At 49.0% G+C, this 22,500-nt stretch overlaps 1 protein-coding gene across 1 annotated transcript in view; it reads left to right on the top strand.

Moving 5' to 3' along the window:
* dlc1 (DLC1 Rho GTPase activating protein) overlaps positions 1–22,500 on the top strand; it is a 70,925-nt gene that overhangs the window by 21,074 nt on the left and 27,351 nt on the right. Inside the window, 1 exon segment of the mRNA XM_035529537.1 lies at positions 1,163–1,196. Within this exon segment, the coding sequence (XP_035385430.1) occupies positions 1,163–1,196 (34 nt within the window).

The raw sequence follows: 22,500 nt of genomic DNA, 5'->3' as shown, positions 1-22,500 counted from the left end.
GCGAGAGAGAGAGAGAGAGAGAGAGAGAGCGAGGGATCAAGCATTTGAAAAACAGTGAACCAATCAGTTTTATCTGTCACGCACACACACACACACACACACACACACACACACACAAGCAGAGATTGAGACGCCTGGGTGCAGTGCAAGGGTCAGACGTGGACCCATTCCAGGGCCCTGTGGATTTATAAAGGTGAAAGGTCACCGCCCAGAGCGTGAGCTCTGGGGTCGAAGGTCTGACGAAGGGAGACCCCTTGCATTCCTTCAGTTCTCCACCCTGTGAAGCGGTCCGGAATTCTAGCGCCACCCCTCGGAAAAGTCAACACAGCCAGGAAAGTGGCATATCTCACCAGACGGCCGGAGACAGTCCCGGACGGAACTGCATCTCCTGCCGCCGGAACTGAGGTTGTTCGCGTGTCCGTTGTAGTTTCTGGGTTATGCACGCGCACGTGCTGGCTATATGTCACACTCACCATTGCCATGGTGAGGATGTGCAGGTGATCTGTTCTTCATCCCTTTTCATCCATCCTCTTCTTCCCGGTTAAAACCACATAGAGCATTCCACCCCGTAACAACATGCGTCGTGCTGGGACGGTCATACAGAAAACACAGTGAGAGGTGTGTATGGGTGTGTGTGTGTGTGTGTGTGTGTGTGTGTGTGTGTGCCCTGTTAAGGTTACAAAATGGCATGTCGACCTCAGATCCTGAATAAACCAGAGACTCTCTCTCTCTCTCTCTCTCTCTTTCTCTCTTTCTCTTGCTCTTCTCTTTCTCTGTTTCTCACTGTCCCTCTCTCTCTCTCCCTCTCTCCCCCCTCTCTCTTTCTCTCGCTCTTCTCTCTCTCTCTCACTCTCTCTCTCTCTCTCTCTCTCTCTCTCTCTCTCTGTGTCTCTCTGCGTGTGTGTCTCTCACTCTCTCTCTCTCTCTTTCTCTCGCTCTTCTCTTTCTGTTTCTCACTCTCTCTCTCTTTCTCTCTCTCTCTCTCTGTCTCTCTGCGTGTGTGTGTCTCTCTCTCTCTCTGTCTCTCTGCGTGTGTGTCTCTCTCTCTCTCTCTGTGTCTCTCTGCATGTGTGTCTCTCTCTATTTAAAAAATTCTGCACACAGAATACAGCGTTGTTGTTGCAGTTGTTGTCAGCTAATAGTTTGCTTGTTTGTTTTTCAGACCTGCGCTGCATTCTCCAGGACAGACAGAGCAGGTAAGTGCTGAACACGCCCTCTCATCACCTCGCCTGCTGTTGCTGTCAGTGGGGTACGTGGGTAATGTAGTCCTTTGCATGCTAGACTGGTAGTCGCACGCGTGACCTTTGCGACCTTTGGGCCGTTGCTGGTGGCGGCGGTTGTGTTTTCCCGGCGCTTGGGAAGGCAGACGGACACTCCGGTTCTCGTCCGTGCAGAGTCGGCGTGGTGTGCGCTGACCAGGGTGTGTGTTTGCCGTTTCAGTGATGTGTGTGTGTGGATTAGAGAGAAAAAGGGAGTGTGTAATACTGGGTGATGGTGTATGTGTGGCTGGTGTGTTTGCCGCGACGAGGCACGGGGTCTCCGCCGAGACCCCCGAGGGGCAGAAGTGTTTCCAGGTGATGAGTAGCCACTTGAGCACCAGATGCTTGGAGCCATATCAGGGGCTGGGTTACATAATGACCCCCTGTGGCCCACAGATCCCGAGTGTGTGTGTGTGTGTGTGTGTGTGTGTGTGTGTGTGTGTGTGAGACAGCACAAAGCTCTCTCTGTTCATCAAAGCCTCTCTTTATCAGTAGAAGATGGAGGCTTCTTCTTTCCCTTGTACTTTCATCTGTTTCCTAACATTGCACACGCAGTCTGTGGCCCCGCCCCCAAAGCCAGGACCCAGTCTCGCTTCATTCTGGTGTGGGTGGGGTTACAGCGGGACGAAAAGATGATTGACAGCTAGGCTTTCTGACAGTACCGGGGAAAGGCCTGTTCTTTCTTTTGTTGTTTGCGCTGCTATGCAGGGTACCGAGCTCGGAAATCTGACAGCCACTTCCCCTTCTGTGTGTGTGTGTGTGTGTGTGTGTGAGTGTGTGTGTGTGTGTCTGTGTGAGTGTCTGTGTGTGTGTGTGAGTGTCTGTGTGTGTGTGTGTGTGTGTGTGTCTGTCTGTGTGTGTGTGTGTGTGTGTGTGTGTGTCTGTGTGTGTGTCTGTGTGTGTGTGTGTGCGCTTGCGTGTGTGTGTCTGTGTGTGTGTGTGTGTGTGTGTCTGTGTGTGTGTGTGTGTGTGTGTGTGTGTCTGTGTGTGTGTCTGTGTGTGTCTGTGTGAGTGTGTGTCTGTGTGTGTGTGTCTGTGTGTGTGTGTGTGTGTGTGTGTCTGTGTGTGTGTGTGTGTGTGTGTGAGTGTGTGTGTGTGTGTGTGTGTGTGTGTGTGTGTCTGTGTGTGTGTGTGAGTGTGTGTGTGTGTGTCTGTGTGAGTGTCTGTGTGTGTGTGTGAGTGTCTGTGTGTGTGTGTGTGTGTGTGTGTGTGTGTGTGTGTCTGTGTGTGTGTCTGTGTGTGTGTGTGTGTGTGTGTGTGTGTCTGTGTGTGTGTGTGTGTGTCTGTGTGTGTCTGTGTGTGTGTGTGTCTGTGTGTGTGTGTGTGTGTCTGTGTGTGTGTGTGTGTCTGTGTGTGTGTGTGTCTGTGTGTGTGTGTGTCTGTGTCTGTGTCTGTGTGTGTGTGTGTGTGTCTGTGTGTGTGTGTGAGTGTGTGTGTGTGTGTGTGTGTGTCTGTGTGTGTGTCTGTGTGTGTGTCTGTGTGTGTCTGTGTGTGTGTGTGTGTCTGTGTGTGTCTGTGTGTGTCTGTGAGTGTGTGTGTGAGTGTGTGTGTCTGTGTGTGTGTGTCTGTGTGTGTGTGTGTGTCTGTGTGTGTGTGTGTGTCTGTGTGTGTGTGTGTGTGTGTCTGTGTGTGTGTGTGTGTGTGTGTGTGTGTGTGTGTGTGTGTGTGTGTCTGTGTGTGTGTCTGTGTGTGTCTGTGTGAGTGTGTGTCTGTGTGTGTGTGTCTGTGTGTGTGTGTGTCTGTGTGTGTGTGTCTGTGTGTGTGTCTGTGTGTGTGTGTGTGTGTGTCTGTGTGTGTGTGTGTGAGTGTGTGTGTGTGTGTGTGTGTCTGTCTGTGTGTGTGTGTGTGTGTGTGTGTGTGTGTCTGTGTGTGTGTGTGAGTCATCTGTGTGAGTGTGTGTGTCCTTCACCCTGTATTATTGTACTGCAGCGTCGCATGTATTTGTGCAAGATTCATGATGTCATCTGATCCACGTGACTACAGCCGCATGAGATGTCGTGTGCCTACAGCTTCTTGTAATCACAGGCGTCAGTGTGATCATGGCCACACAGAGCCGTCCTCGGACCTGCCCAGAGCTCGAACTTACTGGTGCAAACACCTGACCGCTGAGTGGGAGGACTGGGAAGTGTGGGATCCATCAATCAGAGACACAGTGGTGTGTGATCCAGAACATGTGTGTGATGAGATGCACTGGTGTTCCTCGGTCATCTTGATCCCAGGATCCCTTCACACAGGTGAGCGTCATCACAGAGTGATAGTCAGGTCACTCTTTCCCCCCGACGCCCCTGCTCCGCCAGGGCAGGAAGTGCCCCCATGCGCACTGAGGGTGGTGAAGTGGGGTAGAAAACACAATGAGAAGAGGTAGCAGTGTGAGTGGCCCTGCCCACAAAGTGTGTGAACCAAGGAGGAAATGAGGGCTGCTGGACAGCCCCGCCCACCCTCAGCACGCTGCTGCTTAGCCCCGCCCACTCACTCTTCTTTTATGTTTGCCCAGGTGTTATACTACTTCACTGATCTCAGACCACTTTTGGCCTTTTTTCACCCCGAGTGGTTCCTAATCTAAACAGCGCCGGCCAACATCAAAGCGCTGATCTCGGGTCAGTGCAAATTACAGTGGTGGCTCGTTGAAGTCTTACGGCTGGCTGTTATAATGCAAACGCAGGAGCTCTGGGCTTTGGCTTCTTATCTCCGTGGTTACCTCGGTACCTGTAGTCATCTGTGAATAGCCCTCCACACACATACACACACACACACTTTTCTCTCTCAGGCCCCAAGGTCTTTGATCTCAGCCCCTTTGGAGTGACGCCGCCCCCAGCAGGAAGCTGTCGAGAACAGAGGTGGGTTTGCTGACCTCTGTAGGCCTGTCCTCAGAACTGAGCCCACTGTAGTGAGCTCTGGAACAGCCCTGAGTGTACAGGGAAATGGAGGGAACCGCCCAGCCGGCCCCAGGAGCAGCTGGGGGAAGTCTGATTGGGCAAGGTCACAGCGATTAGCATAATGTGGGGCGTGACCTGCTGTGGGCGTGTGAGTGCGCTGTCAACAGAATGCCACCGCCGCGATCTGCCCGCTCACGCTCACGTGAATGTAGGCACTCGCGGGAAAGTCTGCGCTCACATGAAAGTGCGCGTACACATGAATGTACACGCTCACGTGCATTGGAGCACATGTTTTCCAAACCATAGCCCTGAGGAAAATCTACATCACACTGGTTTAATAATAAATTAACAATATTTAAATAAATATATGAATATACATTAATAAAGTCACTAATAGTCACTGAAAAAGCTCTAACCTGTGCAGTGCTTTGGTCCCGCCCCCTGAACTCCAGCTGTCATGGCAGCCATCTCCACGCGAGCTATGCAGTCTGGTCCCGCCCACAGCATGGTCTTTTTAACACCGTGTGGCGTAGGAACACTGTCCTAAAAACAGCCGACACCACCTTCCTAAAAACAGCCCAGACGGGCGGGGGCCCAGAGAACTTCGGCATAAACATACGAGATGACTTTTCACTCGGAGCGGCGGCTTCCTGGAGGGTTTCTGGGAAAAGGGACACTCGTAACCCGGTACGCCCTCTGTCATGTGGCGCGCACTGTCTACGCAGGGAAGGAGGTAGAAAGGAAGTGCTTCATCATCTATGCGGGGGGGGTAATTCCAGTTAATGCCAGAAACCCTCGCCATCCTGAAGTTCTTTTGATTAAGGTCATGCTTCCAAGGAATACCGTCGTCTTGGATCTGGCATGTCCAGGCTCTTCCCCTGATCTCTTCTCCTAGAAATATTTTTATTTCCTACTGGCATCCTCAATGCGCAGAGACACGAGCATGCTTCTTACAGGTCAAAGACGTGACTGAAGGTTTGGGTTTCACGCCACGATTTGTCTGGATGAACACCTGGTTCATTGAAAAAGTTCCCGAGAAATGAAATGTGGACATCATTCTGACAGGAATTCTCCTCACTGATCTTAAGAGATCAACACTAATGAACACTGCTAATGCAGTGCGATTAGGAGTGACATGGGTCGGCGTGTCGTGACCCCGGTGGTCCGACTGCCCTCGGAGTGGCCGGCTCTGCTGGGTGAAGTGGCTAGACTGGACCACAGCTTCATAATCCAGTCCACGGGCCATCCCTTCTTCTCCGGTCTGCTCCGGTCCTGCGCACATCCCTAAACCAAGTCAGGAAAGGCTGCAGGGAGCAGGAGCAGAACCTGGTCTAATTTGGGACTGGACTGAATGGTGCTGGACTACAGTTCTGCTTTATTCCTTTGGGCAGGCTGAGTGTACCACGTCTCCACATTTGCATATGTAAATTTTAATAACCATATTTGAATATGTGTGTGTGTGTATACACACACATATATATATATATATATATATATATATATATATATATATATATATATATATATATATATATATATATATATATATATATATATATATATGTGTGTTGATTTCTCCTTAAAGTTGTGTCTGCGTGTTGGTGTGAAACAAACGGAAAGGAATGTCGCTGTACTTCCTGGACGAGCAGTCCAGGGTTTTTTTGGTTTTCAGCTTTCCCGTCAGGAGCGGTAGTTTGGGCCGGGCCCAGTGCCGCACGCCCCCGCTACCTCCTGCGAGCGCTATGTCACAGGTGCCGGGATTTAAGGAGCCTTTGGAATACTGCAGACAACTATGAAAACTGCTTGTTTTGGTCCGTCAGTGAGGAAATGACAAACACAGGAATTTTCCCTTGTTCCCCAAGATTATGAAAAATAATCCCCCTTCCCGTTAAGGTGTCCTGATTTAGAGATATCCAGACTGGAGATAGATATATACACACACCACCACCTCCTTCCACTTCCTGTTAAAAAGCTTAAAATAATAACAGATTTGATTTGAGATCATTTTTGGAAGTGTGTGCATCTCAGTATTGCTGAGAGAGAATTTCCTTTTAAATTGATATATAGCAAAGGGAGCCATTTGGAAAGAGAGGGAGAGTCCAATGCTGGGGGCAGGAGTCTGGAGACGTGGGGGTGTGTTTATGGTTCTTGGGGTCTGGGGGCATGGGGGTGAGTTTATGGTTCTTGGGGTCTGGGGGTGTGGGGGTGAGTTTATGGTTCTTGGGGTCTGGGGGCGTGGGGGTGAGTTTAGGGGTCTGTGGACCACTTGGCTGAGAGGGGAACAGGGTTACAGTGGGGTAGAGACTCTTCCACACTGGGGTAGAGTTTTCTGAGTGTTTGAGTGTCACTGCTGTGTTATATACCTGTGAGATATGGAGCACACGTTTGGGCTCTGGGTCACTTGTAGACACTTGACTGTCAGTAAAGGGGTTTTTCTTAAATATTCTCTCTCTCTCTCTCTTTCCCCCTCTTTCTCTTTCTCTATGTGTCTGTAGGCCATTCTTATCAGTGCGGCAGGAAAGACAAACAGAGACAAACAGAGATAAAGAGAGAAAAAATAGGGGTGAGACAGATGGAGAGAGAGACAGAGAGAGACAGAGAGAGACGGAGAGAGACAGAGAGAGACAGAGAGAGATGGCGGATGTGTCTGTCTGATAAGGGCACACAGCTCAGCGTGTCATGTTTGTTTCCTTAAACACAACTGCAAATCTCCTCATTTACCGGTTACTGGATTAAAAGGATGTTTTATTGACAGTTCCAGCAGTGTGTGTGTGTGTGTGTGTGTGTGTGTGTGAGTTTGAGTGAAATAGAAACTGTTGGGGTTTAAAGTAGGTCACTTGTGTGGGGAATATTCCTATTTTTTCCAGTCCACACTTATTATTCAGGGGATGTCTGTGTTAAAGTGTGCGCTCTCATTAAAGTTTAATGGTGCGCGTGTGTGTGTGTGTACCTAAAGGGTTTTGAGGGGATTCATGTCTTTTTTCTGAAGCACTCAGTATCTTTGTACATGTCCTGGTTTAAGTAAAGTACACACAGTATGTAGAGAGTGTGTAGTGTGAGAAAAGACCTGCTGTCCCTGACAAACACACAGAATCATTTACTGTGTTACACTTTTTGGAATATTTGGTGAGTGGTTGACTATGTGTGTGCATGCATGTGTGTGTGTGTGTGTGTGTGTGTGTGTGTGTGTGTGTGTGTGTGTTTGTGTGTGCATGTGTGTATTTGTGTATTTGTGTGTGTGTGTGTGTGCGCGCGCGTGTGTGCATGTACATGTGTTTGGTGAGTTCTGGACCATTACAAGACGAAAAGTGGAGTAAACAGAGCTTATCACCCATGTGTGTGTGTGTGTGTGTCTGTGTGTGTGGTGTGTGTATATGCATGTTGTGTGTCTGTGTGTGTGTGTGTGTGTGTGTGTGTGCCTAAGCTCTGATAAACTATTGTAGCATGTTCCATAGGTGGCCAATTAGCCTGACTACATGGTGTGTGTGTGTGTGTGTGTGTGTGTGTGTGTGTGTGTGTGTTCTGGCTGGTTAATTAGCCCTGTTTTCATGGTTCAGTGGTGTGTATCTGGGAATGTTTGCAGCACTAATCTTGAATTTATGCTCCTAGACAATGCAGACATGCCATTCTAAACACACACACACACACACACACACACACACAAGCTAGAAGTCTCTAAGTGCCCATCTCTTCTACACCCTACTCAGAACATTAGTAAAGTTCACTTCCTCCACTCCTTTGTGGAGGGAGCGAGGGAGAGAGGGAGAGAGGAAGAGAGAGAAAGAGAAAAAGGGAGAGAGAGAGAGAAAGAGAAAGAGGGAGAGAGAGAGAAAGAGAGAGAGCAAGCAGTGCACTGTGTTGGACTCACCACAGTAACAGAAGAAAACTGATGAAGTCTCCTGGATGAAGTCTGGACTGAGTGAAGCCCGTCTGACTACAGACACCCGCAGACTCCAGAAACCCTGGCTGGCAAAAGAGCACAGTGTTTACTGACTGCATGAAGAAAACAAAACTGAGACAGAACTTAGACAGAGCTGAGACAGAGTGGAGACAGAGCGTAGGCAGAGCTGAGACAGAGTAGAGACCGAGCATAGACAGAGCTGAGACAGAGCGTAGACAGAGCAGAGACAAAGAGGAGACAGAGCTGTGACAGAGTGTAGACAGAGCGGAGACAGAGCTGAGACAGAGCTGTGACAGAGTGTAGACAGAGCGGAGACAGAGCTGAGACAGAGCTGTGACAGAGAGGAGACAGAGCTGCACTTTCTTATCCAAAATAATTTCCAAAGAGTGAAAGAGTAAAAGTGTGAGATTTGATGGCTCTCTCAGGAAAGCTCACACTTGTAATGGGAAAACAGTTATTTCAACCTTTTTATGATGGTTTATTTATGATGGTTGTTTGTTTGTTTTGATCTTTGTTTATGTGTGATGGTTGTTTGTTTGTTTTGGTCTTTGTTTATTTATGATGGTTGTTTGTTTATTTTGGTCTTTGTTTATTTGTGATGGTTGTTTGTTTTGGTCTTTGTTTATTTGTGATGGTTGTTTTGGTCTTTGTTTATTTATGATGGTTGTTTGTTTTGGTCTTTGTTTATTTGTGATGGTTGTTTGTTTTGGTCTTTGTTTATTTATGATGGCTGTTTGTTTGTTTTGGTCTTTGTTTATTTGTGATAGTTGTTTGTTTGTTTTTCCTCTCCCATTGTCACTTTAACACATTTCTATTGCACAAACTACAATGTCTGACATGTTTTATTTTTCGTTAATGCTCCCAGACTGTAATTCGAGCTTTGGAAATGCAAATACATCATTATTTATCATCACAATAAAACTCCTTGAACTGAACTGAATTTAGAGAGAGAGTGATGAGACAGAGAGAGAGAGAGAGAGAGAGAGAGAGAGAAAGAAAAAGACATTGAACTGAAGACAGTACAAGAGGGAACAAGGAACTGCAGAATAGAGACAGAGAGGAAGAGGAGGTCTGCCATGTCCTCACACGCGTCCCTCAGTGGGAACACACTGCTGTGGGAGTGTTAGGGTGCACAACATCATCTCCCACGGGTGCATCCTGCTTGAGTCTGAACTCAAGAGAAACGGTCCGGGCTGGTGGTAGGGGGTTATGACCTGGTATGCCCTGTTACGACCTGTTATGGCCTGGTGTGATGTGGTATAATCTGGTATGGCACATTTGCTCTCTGGCATGTTAATAATGGTCCATTTAAGATGTCTGTTCAGTTCCTAGCCCAAAAAATTGGTTTTCTTTGGAAAAGAGGGAGTAGCAGATTGTGTGTGTGTGTGATCAGCACAGTGTGTGTAACTATGTGCAGGGAGAAGAGATGATGTCAGCCTCTAAAATCACTGCTGCTGAAATGACATTTTACTTTAGAGCAGACTAGCAGAGAAAGAGGGAGAGAGAGAGAGGGAGAGGGGGAGAGAGAAAAGAAAGATAGAGAGAGAGCATTCTTTCTCTTGTTTTCTCCCTCTCATTTTCTCTCTCTCTCTCTCTCTCTCTCTCTCGCTCTCTCTCTCTCTCTCTCTCGCACACACACACACACACACACACACACACACACACATACGCGCACACACACACACACACACATACAGTGAGGTGGAAACTCTCCAGTGCTCACTGCATCATCGGGAGGACCGCGCCCTGGGAGGGGTGGGGCTGTCTGGGAATGGGGCAGGGCCTAGCCGTGAGAAGCGGAGCGAGCCGTCCGTCCATCCATCCTTGCAACTGAGCCGCTGCGGAGCCCACCATGAGCGGCCCGGCACGCTGGTTGCTCGTGCAGCGAGCCCTCGGACACCTCCTCAGACCCACCACTGCAGGCCTGCTGAGCACACACGCACTCACCGGTGAGTGTGTCTCTGCGTGTGTGTGTGTGTGTGCGCGCGTGTGCAATTTGTGCATTTACAGATCATCCTGGTTGTTGTTCTACCCATGTCTTGGAATATCTTATGGGTGTGTGTGTGAGTGTGTGTGTGTGTGAGTGTGTGAGTGTGTGTGTGTGTGTGTGTGTGATTAAGTGGAGCATGCTGTTTGCTGGCTAAGACCAGAGGGAAGAAAGAAAGTGCTGTGTCATCTCTGCTCTGTGTTTGTGTGTGTGTGTGAGTGTGTGTGTGTGTGAGTGTGTGAGTGTGTGAGTGTGTGTGTGTGTGAGTGGGGAGGGGGGAGTGTGCGTGCATGTGTGCACGTGAGGAGGTGGAGTGTGTGGCCTGACAGGTAATTGCTAGAGTACACACAAAGTGTGCGTGTGTGTGTGTGTGTGTGTATGTGTGTGTGTGTGTGTGTGTGGGTGTGTGTGCGTGTGTGTGTGTGTGGCACAGATGTGGCACAGCTGCACCATGGTGACCAGACCTGATGGAAGCACAGCCATTCAGAGGCACCTGCGCTCCTGTGTGTGTGTCTCCTCCCGCTCTGCTGACTAGTTCTCCGACAGGCTTGTGTTCGTGTTCGGGTGTGTGACCATACTAAAATATAAACAAAATATCTGTGTGTGTGCTGAGAGGAGTCGCACTGGAAGACGAAAGCTGCCAGTTTGGTTAAACGCTGACGTGACTGGTGCACGCGTTTCCTGTGACTGGCGCCTGTGCATAAAGAAGAGGGCGGGGTTAGAGGTAGAAGATGGGGAGAAGGCGGGGTTAGAGGTAGATGATGGGGAGAGGGCGGGGTTAGAGGTAGAGGATGGGGAGAGGGTGGGGTTAGAGGTAGAGGAGGAGGAGAGGGTGGGGTTAGAGGTAGAGGGTGGAGGAGAGGGCGGGGTTATCTTTAGAGGATGGAGGCGAGGGCGGGGTTAGTGGTAGAGGGTGGAGGAGAAGGTGGGGTTAGTGGTAGAGGAGGAGGAGAGGGTGGGGTTAGAGGTAGAGGGTGGAGGAGAGGGCAGGGTTAGAGGTAGAGGAGGAGGAGAGGGCGGGGTTAGAGCTAGAGGATGGGGAGAGGGCGGGGTTAGAGGTATAGGATGAGGAGAGGGCGGGGTTAGAGGTATAGGATGAGGAGAGGGCGAGGTTAGAGGTAGATGATGCTGAAAGATGCTGAACGTTGCCATCAGCGGATGGACTGTGTGTGTGTGTGTGTGTGTGTGTGTGTGTGTGTGTGTGTGTGTGTGCATGCATGCCTGCATGCATGCAGTGTCTGAATGGACAGCATTTGTCCTTCAGGTTTGTCTATGTACTCTTAAACTGGGCTTGATGTTCAGTACAACACCCAAAGCTCAATATAAACAAACCCTGGCCAGGAAATAGCAGTGGGGGAGGGAGACAGAGAGAGAGACAGAGAGAGAGGGAGACATACAGCCAGTGAGAGGTTTGGAGAAGGTGGGGGAGGGGTGTTGTTTGTTTGTTGTTGTTTTGTGGTGCTGTGGTAAACGTACATCATACTCGCACAGAAGTTCTGCTTTGATGGTCTGCAGAAAGTGTGCTCTGATGCCTCATCGGTCCTCTTTGAACTGAGATATGTCGACGGTCAAAGGTCAAGGGGCGTCAGGAAACAGGAAGTGTGACTGACTAAAAAAGAAAGCGAAAACGGCTTCAAACATGCTGAGAGATTCCGCGAATGAGAAAACCTCTCTCTGTGTGTCAGTAACGACAGATGTTCTCCGCAAATAACCGAGGTGCGGCTCGCAGTGGGCGCAGAGCTTGGCTAAACGGCAGCCGTTTGCTCATGGATTTGACCTGGTTTTTGTTCTAAACATGCCTTGTTTCTGAGGTCACGGTGGCTAAAATCTCTCCCTTCCCTCTGCTTCCAGGGCTCCGCTCTTCACACAAGCCCTTCCAGACTTCTAATCTCTGTTTCGTTTTGGTTCAGAAGGGGCTAGCGTGTTAGCACATAGCTTTATCCTTTGACTGCCTTCTTTGGTGAAAGGTCAGGCGCCCACCACAGCTCGTCCCAGGCGCATGGGAGAAATGCCTCTGAGCAGTTAGCAGCGTCAGCGCTGATCCGCTAATGGAGTTACGTACCTTGAAAGCAGCATTCAGAGTCTTTACCCAGCGAATGGGGGAAATCTCAGAACACACTCTCACAGCACACTCTCAGAACACACTCTTAGCACACACTCTCAGAACACACTCTCAGCACACTCTCGGAACACACTCTTAGCACACACTCTCAGAACACACTCTCAGCACACTCTCGGAACACACTCTCAGAACACACTCTCAGCACACTCTCGGAACACACTCTCAGAACACACTCTCAGCACACTCTCGGAACACACTCTCAGAACACATTCTCAGAACACACTCTTAGCATAAACTCTCAGAACACACTCACAGCACACTCTCAGAACACACAGTACACTCTCAAAACACTCTCAGAACACACTTTCAGAATGCAACAGAGTCAGTGATGTTAGTGTGTGTGTGTGTGTGTGTGTGTGTGTGTGTGTGTGTGTGTGTGTGTGTGTGTGTGTGTGTGTACGTGTGTTTCTGGACTCTGTAAACACATTCTACACTCCTCTGAAGCTGTTTCTGTCTTCATCCTTCATGCTTTCTGTGTTACCATAATCTAATAGTTATGCTGAGGATTTGAAATGCACTGCACCCTACATTAGATACAGTTTACATCTCAAATGGGTCACCATTATACTGTTCCACTCTCTGAGCACCCCTCCACACACACACACACACACACACACACACACACACACACCCCTGACCGTGCTGTAAGGTTTAGCATGTGGCTAATTTGTGCAAACACCGTGAAAGCGTGTCGGCGTGCTTTATGTGTGAGTCAACAGTAGCGAGGTGCGTAGGAGAGTTTTATGGAGAGTTCCCTCGCTCCCTCTCTCTCTCCCTCCCTCTATCCCTCCCTCTATCCCTCTCTCCCTGGCATGCCCTTGTACACTCTGAAGGCTATGTGTGTTTTAGGAGAGAGGGGACTGTTTTCCTAAACCCAGTGACTCTTCACTAGACTCACCGAAGCTTGTTTACTTTTCTGTCTTTCATTAACTTCTTGTCTGCCAATCTCCCTCTCTCTCCTTCTCACTCTCTCTCTCCTTCTCACTCTCCCTCTCTTTCTCTCTCCCTCTCTCTCCTTCTCACTCTCTCTCCTTCTCACTCTCCCTCTCTTTCTCTCTCCCTCTCTCTCTCTTTCTCCCTCTCTCTCCCTCACTCCCTCTCTTCCTTTCTCTCTCTCTCTCTCTCTCTCTCTCTCCCTCTCTCTCTCTTCCACACACTCTCATACTGCAAACACACACTCTCATACTGCAGACACACTCTCATACTGCACACACACTCTCATCCTGCAAACACACTCTCATCCTGCAAACACACACTCTCATACTGCACACACACTCTCATCCTGCAAACACACTCTCATCCTGCAAACACACTCTCATACTGCATACACACTCTCATACTGCACACACACTCTCATCCTGCAAACACACTCTCATCCTGCAAACACACTCTCATCCTGCAAACACACACTCTCATACTGCACACACACTCTCATCCTGCAAACACACTCTCATCCTGCAAACACACTCTCATACTGCATACACACTCTCATACTGCAGACACACTCTCATACTGCAAACACACACTCTCATACTGCACACACACACTCTCATACTGCACACACACTCTCATACTGCACACACACACTCTCATACTGCACACACACTCTCATCCTGCAAACACACTCTCATCCTGCAAACACACTCTCATACTGCAAACACACACTCTCATACTGCAAACACACTCTCATACTGCAAACACACTCTCATACTGCACACACACACTCTCATCCTGCAAACACACTCTCATACTGCAAACACACACTCTCATACTGCACACACACTCTCATCCTGCAAACACACTCTCATCCTGCAAACACACTCTCATACTGCACACACTCTCATACTGCAAACACACTCTCATACTGCAAGCACACACTCTCATACTGCAAACACACACTCTCATACTGCAAACACACACTCTCATACTGCAGACACACTCTCATACTGCAAACACACACTCTCATACTGCAGACACACTCTCATACTGCAAACACACTCTCATACTGCAAAAACACACTCTCATACTGCAAACACACTCTCATACTGCAAACACACTCTCTCATACTGCAAACACACACTCTCATACTGCAAACACACACTCTCATACTGCAAACACACTCTCATACTGCAAACACACACTCTCATACTGCAAACACACACTCTCATACTGCACACACACTCTCATACTGCAAACACACACTCTCATACTGCACACACACTTTTATCCTGCAAACACACTCTCATCCTGCAAACACACTCTCATACTGCAGACACACTCTCATACTGCAAACACACACTCTCATACTGCAAACACACACTCTCATACTGCACACACACTCTCATACTGCACACACACTCTCATCCTGCAAACACACTCTCATACTGCAAACACACACTCTCATAGTGCAGACACACACTCTCATACTGCAAACACACACTCTCATACTGCAGACACACACTCATACTGCAGACACACTCTCATACTGCAAGCATACACTCTCATACTGCAGACACACTCTCATACTGCAAGCACACACTCTCATACTGCAGACACACACTTTCGCACTGCACATACACTCTCGTACTGCTGAGAGACTCTTTCAGAGTGATGTCATATTGATGCACAAGTGACATCAGAATGATGTCAGAAGTTTCATTCAGTGTAACGTGGACGAAGGCAAAACTGATTAATTTCACTATGCGTGGTCATGCAAGGTTTTCTTAGTCATGTAATCAAAGAATCCAGTGGTTTAACAATAACACTGCCTTAAAGGATCTGATGGTATTGTTCTCAGTGGAAGGGAAGGCAGTCATTGTGTTGTGTTTGATGTTTCCTGCTAAGAATTTGAATAACACACTCTCTCTCTCTCTCTCTCTCTCTCTCTCTCTCTCTCTCTCTCTATCTATCTATCTATCTCTCTTTCACACCACAACCACAGTTCTTCATTGTTCAATATCCTGTGTAATGGCTAGTAGAGACAGAGGATGAACTGCATTAGAAGACTTTTATTAGAAGACTTTTATTAGAGGACTTTTACTACTTGGTTTATATGAAGAGAAGAATGCAAGTGTTCTTTTGTTTTGTTTTGGGTTTTTTGGACTTGATGTGTTTAATTGTTAACCTTTGACTTTTAGAGGTGGTGTTGTCCTTGCCAGACGGTTTCAGTTGTAAGTTAAACCACCTATGACAAGAGATAGAAAAGTCGAAGGATGAAATGAGATGAAAGTGTGTGTGTGTGTGTGTGTGTGTGTGTGTGTGTGTGTGTGTGTGTGTGTGTGTGCGTGAACAATGTTGTGTAACTCTACTGACAAAGTTTCTGCACAAGAGTAAACACCACACACACACAGACCCACTTCAGTGAGCACAAGTGTTCTCTCTCATACACACACACACACACACACACACACACACACACACACACACATGCTCTCACACACTCACCTTGCCTGGCCCTAAGAGAAATACAGACTAACATCCAACACCTGCTCCTGGCGCTCCGAGACGCCACCGTCCCGTCCTGCCAATGTCAGACATGCTCTCTCCCTCCCCTCGTGAGTCTGCCACAACAAACAGGAAATGCCATCACCCACCTCGAGCTCCTAAACATAGCGCTCTTGTGAGCTCAGGCGTTATGAAGGCTATAGGACTTCTCCTTTACAGGGAGAAAGAGAGTAAAAGAGGGAGAGAGAGAGAGAGAGAAAGTTAAATGAGTGTTGCCAGTGTATTTTCGGGGGTATGTGATGATATTTGCCAGTAGCGAGTATAATTTGTTGTGTTAAATTCAGATTGAACTAATCTGCTGAACTAGTACTGAAGCTTTCATGGTCTGTCTTCCTGTCTCGGGGTCTAAGATTTAACTCAAAATGTTTTAAAAACTCAGCAAAACGTGCAGTTTCCTCATCTGGAGTCTGGCACCTGTACAGGTGTCCCCTACATGGATAGGCCCAGGTCAAAGGGCAGGGCCAGGTCTGATGGCCAGAGGTAACACAGCTGTTCTGCTGTGGGCTAGAGTGCACACACACAAACACACACACTCAAGTATGTGGGTACGTGACTGAACATTGTGGCTGCGAAAAGTTACCGCATGAATCCGCGGTTTCCTGTTCCAGCGCTGGAACACCCGTGGTCTGACCCGACTCTGACCCAGATCGGGAGCAGAGACGACCCGGCAGTGCTCACGGCGGCTTTAACGACCGCCAGGGGAACCCCTCCTGGAATTCCACGCAAGATACGATTGTGCCGACATGAAAGCGGACACCGTTCCCAGCCCTGGGCCCGGGAGCTCCGCGAGGAGGCAGGACTGGCGCGAGAGGCATTCTACGCATTCCAGGAATGTGACGAGCGCTCCGAGCACCTTGGCGCCTCCATCGCTTTCGCAACGAGCGTTTCCCAGTGACTCGGGGAGCCCGTAGATGCGGGCTAGCGCCAATCACTACGGCGATATAACTGATAAGGTTATACACAAGTCACTCAGGGGGCGAAGGGGGCGGAGCTTTAGACTGGCGGTTTCTGACAGGGCAGTGTGAAGTGTTTCTAACAACAGGGCGATTTGTGTGTTGTACATGGCCTGTGTGTGTGAGACAGAACATGGCTGTGTGTGTGGATCTCTGTCCAGCTCTGTATATTCGACGTCCAGGCTCAGCACGTGGGGTTCCTCCGCTCTGAAGTGCCTGATAACTGACTTCTGAACACGGTCAGCCATCTTAGTGTGGACAAAACACATAAACTCTGCAGTAAAACGTTACCTCAGGACAAAGATGAGGAAGTGCTCCACACACACACACACACACACACACACACACACACACACACACACACACACACACACACACACCCTGATTGTCAGTGTTCTGGCTAATTCCCCCTCGGGGCGCGTAGTCCATGTAGGCATCCTTCTGACACAAAGAGGTGTCACCAGGACCTCTGCCCTTTAATCCTGGGGTCACAGCCTAAGTGTCGTCCTGACAGGCAGCTCTGGGGGGGGCACCAGAATGCAGCAGCCATCCTCGAGACGCAAACTCTTCCGGGTGAACTCTGACCCTACTCTGACCTTATCTGTGCTGTCATGATTACCTAACGAAAGGGGAGACGGAGCACTGAAGCGTAATTATGACTCCGAGGACGTGCGCTCGCGTGTGCGATCACAACATAAAGCTGTTGCTCAGTTGCTTGGTTGTGTATGTGTGAGGTGGGAGGGAAAAAGAAGAGCAAAATTCGACAAAGAAAGGAAAAACCATCTAGATGCCGTGTGTTCTGCATTTCTCTCTCTCGCTTGCTCCCTTTTGCTCACACACACACACACACACACACACACACACACACACTCGCGTCCTGTACCTCTGTTTTAGTTCCCCCGGTTGACTCTGTCCTTATAGCTGACCTGCTGCCTGCAGAGCTGCTGTTTCTAACGTCAGACACACGTAAAGACCAACCCGGCCTCCCGCCGCTCCGCCCGGACTCGGGTGTAGCGAAAAATCCGGTCAGGCTGAATGCCCGCAACAAGTCGAGCAGTTCGTTACCGTTCTGCGAGCCTCATCTAGGAAAAAGCGACTGGCGGTTGCCTGGAGTTCGGAATATTTATTACTCATTTGTTTTTATAGTTTATTTGCTTGCTTGTGGTTCCCGTGGCAACCTCTGCTACGGTGGAGGAATTCAACAAGCCGGGGTGATGTTTTTTGTTGTTGTTTTCTGGGATTTTTTGCGTTATTTTGCCCAACTTCTCAAACAGCCTGCTATCTATGAGATGGCAGATACAATAACGGCCCTGTTTGATGCAGCCCGTAGTCAGCTGGCACCGCGCGAGCGACAGCAGTTGTTTCTCTAACGAGAAAACTGACGGAAAATGGAAAAACAAACCGTGTACTGTTTAAACAACAGCACGCCAATTGTACGACGGCATCGCAAAGCCATGTGACGCCGTTTTGAATGAATAGACTAAAGCAGAAGGCGAGGAAGCATGATCTTGTGTTTTGTTGGCTCTGCTGGTGAAAATTTGGACTGTGTGAGCACTCTTCCTCTCTCACTCTCTCTCTCTGTCTCCCTCTCTCTCACTCTCACTCTCTCTCACCCTCTTCCTTTCTCTCTCTCTCTCACTCTCACTCTCTCTCTCTCCCTCTCCCTCTGTCTCTCTCTCTCTCCCTCACTTTCACTCTCACTCTCTCTCTCAGTCTCACTCTCCCTCTCTCTCTCTGTCTCTCTCTCTCTCTCCCTCTGTCTCACTCTCACTCTCTCTCTCTCTCTCTCTCACTCTCCCTCTGTCTCTCGCTCTCTCTCTCCCTCTCTCCCTCACTCTCTCTCTCACTCTCTCTCACCCTCTTCCTTTCTCTCTCTCTCTCTCTCTCACTCTCCCTCTGTCTCTCGCTCTCTCTCTCTCCCTCTCTCTCCCTCACTCTCTCTCTCACTCTCTCTCTCTCTCACTCTCCCTCTCACTCTCTCTCACCCTCTTCCTTTCACTCTCTCCCTCCCTCTCCCTCTCTCTCTTTCTCCCGTACTGAATGACAGGAAGTCTCTCTCTGCCAGACTCATTACTGGTTCCATTCTCTAAGCCTGTTTTCCGCTATCGGGCTCTGGTTTAACGTGTAAAATCTTGTTTCGTCATCGTGTGTTCATGCTACTCTGATGTTCCTGCACCAGATGCACCTGCGTTCCAACAGAATAACTTAGAACTCAGACATAAGGGTGATAACGATCTCTTACTCTCTCTCTCTCTCTCTCTCTCTCTCTCTCTCTCTCTCTCTCTCTCTCTCTCTGTGTGTGTGTGTGTGTGTGTGTGTGTGTGTCTGTCCCAATGCTAGTTGTTTCTCAGCACAAAGTCTGCTCAGTGACAGATAGATAGCCTGCCGTAATGAAGAGTCCATAGCTCCATCTGGACAGAATTAAGGGCGGGATTAAGGGGGGTTTTAAGGGCGGGATTAATCTTTGGCCTCTCGTTCCCACACTGCACTGTGACGTCTCGAGGCAGTTATAGTCCTGCTCAATCCACAAACCTACCAGGCCTTCTAGAACCCTCCGTCTTCCAATGCTTCATCCTGTGGGCTCCCCGCTGACCAATCAGAGCTGACCACACATCAGAATGAAGCTATGCTGTCTCACGCCCTTCTAATTGGGTGCTGCACGTCTGGTGGTTTGTGGTTCTCCGTCCGACCCACGAGGCTTTGGGGCTGCTGACAGAAGCAGACAGGCCACCCCCACCTCCTGCAGAGTAGCTGTTCAGCGTGCAATAACACTCAGTGATCAGGCAGGACTGGACACACCTGTTCATCATTAAAGAGCCAATCAGGACCTGGAAGAGGAGCCGTGTCAGCTTAGCATTAGCATTTAGCAGACATGCACACTGTCTCTGACCGCAAGACTCGTGATTACAGACCAGAGAGAAGTGTGTCTGACTCAACCAGAGTGTTAGAGACCAAAACATACTGCGATCAGTTGCACACGCACACACACACACACACACCTACACCTCCCTGTCTCTCGGTCCCTGGTGGAAAGCTCCGATTGCACGCATGGGAGCATACGTTCTTTGAGGTGTTCACTGAAATCAAGCTCATTTACACTGAGTGCTTTCATGTGAGTCTTCTAGAACACCGTGGTCCGAGCATCTCGTGAGTCTTTTAGAACACTGGGGATGGGCATCTCGTGAGTCTTCTAGAACACTGGGGTCCGAGTGTCTCGTGAGTCTTCTAGAACACTGGGGATGGGCATCTCGTGAGTCTTCTAGAACACTGGGGTCCGAGTGTCTCGTGAGTCTTCTAGAACACTGGCGTCCGAGTGTCTCGTGAGTCTTCTAGAACACTGGGTTCCGAGCGTCTCATGAGTCTTCTAGAACACTGCGTTCCAAGCATCTCGTGAGACTTCTAGAACACTGGGGTCCGAGTGTCTCGTGAGTCTTTTAGAACACTGGGGATGGGCATCTCGTGAGTCTTCTAGAACACTGGGGTCCGAGTGTCTCGTGAGTCTTCTAGAACACTGGCGTCCGAGTGTCTCGTGAGTCTTCTAGAACACTGGGTTCCGAGCGTCTCATGAGTCTTCTAGAACACTGGGTTCCAAGCATCTCATGAGACTTCTAGAACACTGGGGTCTGAGCGTCTTTTCAAACATTCATACCATTTAGAACACTGTGCCATTCACAGAGAATTCCAAAGCTCTGACTTCAAAGGGAGAGGAAAGGAGAGGGAGGGGAGGAGAAGAGAGGAGAGCAGGGGAGGGGAGGAGAGGAGAGGAGAGGAGGGGAGCGAGGAGAAGAGAGGAGAGAAGGGGAGGAGAGGAGAGGAGAGGAGGGGAGGGGAGGGGAGGGAATCTATTCCTCTAAAGTCAAGGACCAATCAGTTGTAATCTCATTGGCGCTAGAGCACACTGTTCCTGTCCTGTGCTTCGTGCTAACACTCCTCAGCCTTCTCTGGGAACATTTCTCCCGACAGATTAGTCATGGAGATCCCAAGAGGCTGTGTAGATTAAACCAATCGCATGTTTCAACACGACACAGTACAAACCCGCCAGCTGAGCTGGCTTTTGTGTTCAGAGAGACAAACACCGTGAGTCAAGCGCAGACGTCTCTCCGTGTAGACCAACAGAGTTACCAGACCAACACAGAGATCTTGTCTTCTGATAGAGATCTCCGACCATGTCCTAACGGCACTGAAACACACAGTATCTGAGTTTGCAGTGTAACACTGTCTTGGGGAACTTTCACTTGCTTTTCACCAGTCCAGACAAACCCCTTTAATCTGTGTTTTATTCACCTCCTGTATGTTTGTGGCTATGGTGTACTACGTCATGTTCACAGTTTACATGGAAACCTTCACCATGCAGTATGTCAACAAGTCCACAGTGGATCCAGAATTGCTGACGACACGACCACCCCCTCAGAACCCCCAACACGCAGCGAAATATGAAGGAGCATATGTGTGTGTGTGTGTGTGTGTGTGTGTGTGTGGTGTGTGTGTGTGTGTGTGTGTGTGTGTGTGTGTGTGTGTGTGTGTGTGTGTGTGTGTGTGTGTGTAAAGAGAAAAGAGCAATTTGACTGGCCCATTGGAATGCCGACTTTGTGATGATGTCACCATTCATAAAAACGTGGAGCCTCTGAGACCCATAACCCAGGGTTCTGTGCACGGCACGTTCTTGCCTGAAGGGACATCGGAGCTGTGTAGCTAATCATGGGATTAGGTGATCCAAATGGCAGGCTGATTAAACTTTGCTCCGATTTTAGCCAGCAGTGCAGAATATTCCACGGTTTATGCTCCAGCCCTGAAATATCCCTCGTAACTCAGGGGACATTTGCTTTTTGTTTAACTAACAGTCTGAAAGTCACCAGCCGCTGTCTCCTGCATTAACCAGCCAGCCTGGTGGCAAGGGATTAGGTCGGCTAGTATTGGTGACGTTCCGAAGGCCTCTGGATATCTGGAGTGCTGCAGACTGGAAGGGTGAGGAAGGGGGGGGGGGGGGACGCGCAGTAATGGAACAGTAGCGGTGGCAGAATGAAGGCGATGTGCCGTCACGGTAACCGGCTAGCTGCCAATTATAGCACAGAAAGTGATGACATTGCCATGAATCATAAAACACAAGCCTGGAGAGAGAGAGAGAGAGAGAGAGAGAGAGAGAGAGAGAGAGAGAGAGAGAGAGAGAGAGAGACAGAGAGAGAGAGAGAGAGAGAGAGAGAATATCACCTCCTTAATTTGAGATAAACGTAAGATGACCAAGTCGATGAATCTTACAAAAGTAAAGATCTGTACGGACGTTCTGACTCTGCTGCCTAAGAAAGCAGATTTATTGCTGTGCTGTGACTCTAAGTTGCTTTCCAAAGCCTTGACCATCAGGGTGGACATGGTTGAACGTTCGTATCTGTGGAAAGATCCGGCAGCCTTTGTCTTCAGCTCTGGCTTCACGGCCAAGACTGGGGTCCTGCAGTGTGACGCTGAAGGTTCACGGAGGTCTGAGTGCTCCTGTCAGGGCTCGGGGCGCTGGGGAGTGATCACGGCTGTGCCCTCTGTGGAATGTTACATGCTTTAGCCGTAGAACTCCTGGGTTAGGGAGGGTTTTAAATATTTCGGAGTCTTTCTGGGGGACAGACAAACCGAAAAGAAAAACAGGGACGGAGTGTTGGAGAAAGTTAAAGGTCAACTTGACAGACGGAGCTGGATATGGACTCATCTGTCGCGCAAAGGATGGGTTCTGATCTGTAACAACCAGGCGGTACTTCGTAGACTCAGGGACTGGGATGTGGTCTCTGATCCTAATGGACACTAAATGACTGTCCTCACAAAATCTGCCTCTTTTTGATTCTGGACTTTTTAAAGTTCTTAATTTGTTCAAGATCACTCAGTCACTGTATGTCAAAGGAAAACCACCAATTTTCA

This window comes from Electrophorus electricus, chromosome 9 (genome assembly GCF_013358815.1).
Source record: "Electrophorus electricus isolate fEleEle1 chromosome 9, fEleEle1.pri, whole genome shotgun sequence".
In the NCBI taxonomy this organism is placed as follows: domain Eukaryota; kingdom Metazoa; phylum Chordata; class Actinopteri; order Gymnotiformes; family Gymnotidae; genus Electrophorus; species Electrophorus electricus.
The sequence above is the reverse complement of the archived record's forward strand: the minus strand, read 5'-3'. Positions and strand labels throughout refer to the sequence as shown.